Genomic DNA, 5,798 nt, shown 5'->3' with positions numbered 1-5,798 from the left:
ACAAAGCAATGTGCCTCACCCTCTCTGAGGACTGGAGGGGGTGGGATGGGAGGGTGTGTGGAGGGAATGGGAGGAGGAGAGGGAGTGGGAATTTAGATTGGTATTTTTTTAATCTAATAAAAAATACACAAAAAAAGGAGAGGCACCTCTTACTGGTGGCTATAATTGAGTATCATAGAAATCTTGATCTCTGAAAATTAACTCAGAAACTTAATTCAGTTCCAATAAACACCAGCAAACATTTTATTTATTTGGAAACAGAGAATTGCAATACTGGCCTTGAGTTGAGCATCTTCTTGCCTCCCAGAGGGTCACTGAATTCTTCATGCAGAAAATGACCAGCCCCTATCCCACCTGAATGCTACCCCCACATGCCCCTTCCAAGGTTGAGATTGTAGCTTCCTTCCTGCAGGAAGCAGCCTCCCCCCCCCCCCTTTTTTTTTTTCCAGAGTTGGGATATGTTGGCCTCAGGTCATGATGAATTGAGTCAGACTTGGGGGGGGGCAATAGCTCTGAGCCATAAAGAATGACTTAGCCCCAGCCTGACCATTCTGGATCCACCTGTGGAAACAATATGTTCAGATAGTAAAAATAACCCACTCTGCTCCCAAGCAAGTCACAAAAAAATTGGCTCTAACTTCCTGGTTGCTGTGTGTGTGTGTGTGTGTGTGTGTGTGCGTGTGTGCATTCTATCTATGTGTGCATGCATGTGCATATGCGTGTGTGTGCATGTGCGTGTGTGTGCATGTGCGTGTGTGTACATGTTTGTGTGTGTGTATCTCCCATGCCCACTAAATGCACTTAACTTTCATCCCTCAGAAATGTTGGGGGCCACTCACTGTTCCAATAAAGCAGTCTCTGTCTGTTGAGATGGGGGGATAATTATGCTAAAAAATTCGGGCATATTAATCAAAACAAGATTCCAAGAGTTCACAGTGAATTAGATACATAGGGAACTCAGAAAGTCATAGAAAGAAAACTAAAAGGTCACTATTGGTAGCCATCCTAATTATAACCAATTCAAGCAAGAGACAAAAACCAAAGAGCGAAGTTTGAGGACAAGGGGGGAAAGGGTAACTTTCAGTGGAGATAGGATGCCAGTACCACAGTGGTTCCACAAAGGAGCTAATCACACTGCCCCTCTGTCCGAGGCTCCAGAAGCATCCACACGACTTTGCTGCATGCGTGTACAAAGTGTCGCCGACTCAAATTTTGACGAAGCAGCAAATGGACACCAGTAGAGAGATTACTTAAAACAACTAACCTATTGCTACAGCATGCACGCCATGGACATTCAGGACATAGGGAAACCAAAAGGGACCCTTCCACCTGCAGGTCTCCAGGGCACCTCCCGCCTATATGCTTAGCTGGAAGTGCAGGACACCGGAAATCTGGTGTGAGCTTAGATTCAGAAGCAGTTGTTAAAGAAGGGTTTGCTAGATTGCTGGAGTTTTATCAAGGACAGGGAAAGCCTGGGATGGTGGCATGTGACTGGAACCCCAGTTCCCCTCTGTTAGAGGAAGAGGCAGGAAGACAGAGAACTTGAGGAGGCTGTCCTGGGACGCATGGTGAGGAGCTGGCTCAAAACAAAAACATCAAAAAAGGAGGGGGGGGATATAGAGAACAACTATGGGGTGGAAGAATATGCAAAGATCACAGTGGACAAATCTGTCTCCCCCTAGTCCATTCTCAACACAAAGGGAAACAAACTGCTCTTTTATAAAGCTAAAATTACAATGCTAAAATTTAAAACCTTTCAGCTACATTCTTTATATAAGACGAAAAGTAGTTATCTACTGCAAAGGAAAAAGATGTAAGTATGTTAAGAGGGAAATAAGCTAAGCAGTTAAGGATAATCCCCCCCCCCCCAAAAAAAAAGGAAAAATCTTTATTCTCACACAAACACAAAAATGAATACATCATCAGATTTTATTTAACTTAATGAACAAACTGATAAGAAGTTAAAAGCCATTTAAGGAACAAGGCAACAAATGCCTGTTGACCAGCTGCATAGAAGTCATGTGTGCACATCGGGGTAGTTGTTTGTCAAGGCTATCTTTCGAGGACGGTATCTAAAGCTGTAAAATAGCTCCGTGGACTTGGCCTCGGCCTGAGAGGGTGTCTTCGCTAGGTGCAGTATTTTCTCCTCCACCCAACAGTTATCACTCATCTCTAGACATTGAGTAAGCAGACAGTCTTCTGTGGGCACACCCCCAAACAACCTGGAAATGAAACTTCACCCTGTGCAAACGGACGGTGTTCAGCCCATGGCTGATGGGAAGGAAGTGGCTTCAAGGGTACACACTTTTTATAAATGGATCTGAAACACCACCATCTGCATGGCTGTCTTCTGTTTTCTCAAGTGCCCCCACGCTATGGCCTTGAATTAGACACAACTTGCTAGTTACAACCCCCTCCCCCTACACACAAACACACGAGAGAGAGGGAGAAACAGACACAGACAGACACTGGCACAGGGAAGCAGAGAAAGGGGAGCCAGGAGTAGAGCCATTTACAAGGTGGTTTCTTCTGGAGGGTGAAGAGAGGAGATAATTAAACCGCTTAGCTGCCAAGGTTGCAGCTAGATTTAATCAGATAAGGGATGTGAAAACCCTTTGGAACTCATGGTTCTCAAGTTCATGGCTAGGAAAATAACGGGCCTCTGCTCTAGGCTTTGAAAGCACCACACCAGTGGAGTTTACACGCGTGCTCTGTGCAGGCTCCTCCCCCGCCCCCGTGGGGGAGGCGGAGGGCGTGGACACCGGCCCTCCCCAGCCCGCGGCCCGCCCCTGTGAATGAAATCTTGCCGGGCCCCGGGTCACTCAGTTCCCGATTCTGTCTGGGACAACAGCAGCTGGGGCTCGGCCGGCTGCGAAGGATGGGGGAGCCTAGGGGATGCACCGGGAGGCAGGCCCGAAGCCTCGGGCTGCAGCTGCAGCTGCTCCTGTCGCTGCTGCTCCTGCAGCCGTCGCCGGGCTGGGCCTCCGGGGCTGCCCGGCCGCCCCACGTGGTCTTCGTGCTGGCAGACGACCTGGGCTGGAACGACGTGGGCTTCCACGGCTCGGTCATCCGCACGCCGCACCTGGATGCGCTGGCGGCCGGCGGGGTGGTCCTGGACAACTACTACGTGCAGCCGCTGTGCACACCCTCGCGGAGCCAGCTGCTCACCGGGCGCTATCAGGTACGGAGTGGCCTCTCGCCCTGCGTGGCTCTGCGAGCCGGCGCACTGACACTAGGGGCTCAGTGGGACCGTGCTCGCTGCCCTTGGCTTCCCCAGGCCTCTGCGCATGCTCGGCTTCCTCTTGGTGGCTCCAGTGCTGAAGTGGCTTTCGTTTTCTCAAGGTCTGAGGAGAGGAGGTTTCTGGGAACTCGAGGTGCTGTGCCTGTGAACCCCCAGAGTCAAGGGTAGATGGGGACCTAAGGAGGAAGGATGGAGAAAGTGAGAGGCCCACGGAGCTCCAGAGTGGAATTAGAGTGGGAAGGATCCTGATAACCGGTGTGCTCAGTGGTCAGGAGTGAGCTGCTGGGACAGGAGGGTAGGAAACCATGGGAGTTTCAGAGATTAACTTGGAAACATTAAAAAGACTGGGATTGTTGACAAGGAGAGCAAAATCAGAGAAGCCTGCAGTGTGTGAGCCTGGAGGGCACTGTAAAAAGTCTTAACCTTTACCCCCAGTTCCTTTGTGCCTTGGAGCCTGTTACAGGAGAGATGAGGTGTACTGCAGGCGCCTCTGTATCTGTCTTTCCCTTTAATAAGCACTTGCCCATAACTACCCATGTGCCAACAACCTGCAAACTCCAGCGTCTGCCCCCCAGGTCCTCTGCTGTACACAACGAACAACGGAAGTCAGGTCCTCTGCACCCCTAGAATGAAACACGGGATGCTGATACTTCTTCCACATTGGAGAGTAAATCCAACCTGTATGATCGTCTTCACTGCCCTTTAAAAAAGTGCAACGCACGGATTTCCCCACGGACTATGTGTATGTTAGATGATCAGGAACAGGAAGAACACTTTTGTGGTGTTTTATTGTCTTTAAGCTTAATTTTGAAAAACACCCCATGAGGTAGTTATGGTGAATCCCCTTCACAGGTGAGGAGATAGCTTGCCTACACGGATGTCAGCTGACGAGTCATACAGTCATACAGCTACTCAATTGTGGTCCTCAGTTTCCTGCATCCACCGGCCATCTCACACCTATGAAATTAGCCACCCTCCCATTCTGACTGCAGTTGATGAGTTTATAAGATCCTGATGTGATTATGACCAAATTAAATATAATAATTTTAGTGGCTACTATTGGATACTGATATTCAATCTCTGTCTCTATTCATCCATCCATCCATCCATCCATCCATCCATCCATCTCATCTTTCTTCACACACACAATCACATAATCTTCTGGCCTTTCTTCATGCAAAGATTTAGATAACATGGAGCCAGTGTGGATATTCAGAACAAGTCAATCAAAGATGTCAGGTAACAGATATTCAAGGAAAAACGAGTTAGCAATAAGTGTAAGTATGATGTCATCTACTGTGTAATGGATCCGAAGCACACAGTTTATTCAACAAGCATTTTGAACTCACTGCCTTCCTACATATGTGTTCCCAAAACCTTTCAGACCAACGCTAACCTCATGTTCTAAGACCAAGATAAAGATTTCAACAGAAGGCTGGAGAGTGAAGATGATGTTTCTCTAAGAGACTCAGGAACACCCCAGCCAAGAGTTTACTATGGAAGCTAAGCGTGGTCTGCTTCCCTACCAGCAGGAAGGTCATGCCAAGGAGTCTTCCTGACTGAAGTGTAATCAGTAGTCCCTGGGCCAATGCAAGTGTCTCCAGCACACAGTAGGAGTCTCCCAGGAGTAAGGGAAGGTGGTTCTGGGTTTGCTCTGAAGAGAGAGAACTGAACTCACATTGCAAAGTAACAGAGGGGCTGTTGGTTTACACAGCGTCCTAACAGACCTGGACAGGAAAGCTAGTGCTGCACCTCGAACCTCTTGTAGGACTTGATTACTTTCACCCCCTAATGTGCTACCCCACCAAGCCCTTGAAAACACTTGAGTACTGGGAGTAAATCTGTGGTTAATAAGTGAAGGGAAAGGAGAAGCCGTGTACTTCAGAACCACCAGAGGCATCTATCTCAAGGGAGCTGACTCAAACATATTGATGTTTTTTTTCACCCATTATAGTCTGTCACGGGATTCACGAGTTCCTGTTAAAGATTACTTTGGCTTAGTGATATCCTTTTACTGGAGTCTAAAAATGTTTATTGCTTTCAAATTCTACACATTGGTACATTCTGGGTACCTTTCTCCTATCCTTCAAAGCTAATTAAAACAATAATTTTTATATTTAAATAATTCAAAACTGATGACCCTTCCTTGTTTAGAATCATTGTCAAAACTATAAGAAATATTTTCTGCACCTTCCAAATATTCAGCTGTAGATTTTCTCACATAGCAACCTCTTTCTATTTCACGGAGTTATAGTGATACAGCAGTGGCGATAGTTCTGGAACATCCAGATACTTTTCTTCGTAATATCAGGATTATTCTCTGAAATCGACTTCTGGTTCCTCTGTCCCGATGCCATATTTATACTGAGGAGCATAGCTTTTGCATTTTTAAAAGTCGTGCTGTATTAACGTCGCTGTTTTATCACAAGGATGTAAACTGAGGCTGGAGCAAGATAAGACATGTTGGGCTTGGGGATAACTCGGGTGCCAGAACCCTGGCAAGATGGCAGGCAGGGGCAGGCGGGGGCAGGCAGGGGCAGGTGGGGGATGGGCTGGG

At 47.5% G+C, this 5,798-nt stretch overlaps 1 protein-coding gene across 1 annotated transcript in view; it reads left to right on the top strand.

Annotated features, from left to right (window-relative positions):
• Window positions 1–2,616: 2,616 nt before the first annotated feature.
• Window positions 2,617–5,798, top strand: part of Arsb (arylsulfatase B) — a 179,654-nt gene continuing 176,472 nt past the window's right edge. Inside the window, exon 1 of the mRNA XM_005356487.3 lies at window positions 2,617–3,181. Within this exon, the coding sequence (XP_005356544.2) occupies window positions 2,879–3,181 (303 nt within the window). The 5' untranslated portion in view covers window positions 2,617–2,878. The remainder of the gene's footprint in view (window positions 3,182–5,798) is intronic.

The sequence above is a fragment of the Microtus ochrogaster genome, chromosome 19, assembly GCF_000317375.1.
Source record: "Microtus ochrogaster isolate Prairie Vole_2 chromosome 19, MicOch1.0, whole genome shotgun sequence".
In the NCBI taxonomy this organism is placed as follows: Eukaryota; Metazoa; Chordata; class Mammalia; order Rodentia; family Cricetidae; genus Microtus; species Microtus ochrogaster.
Note: the sequence above shows the minus strand (reverse complement) of the source record. Positions and strands in the feature narration are given on the sequence as shown.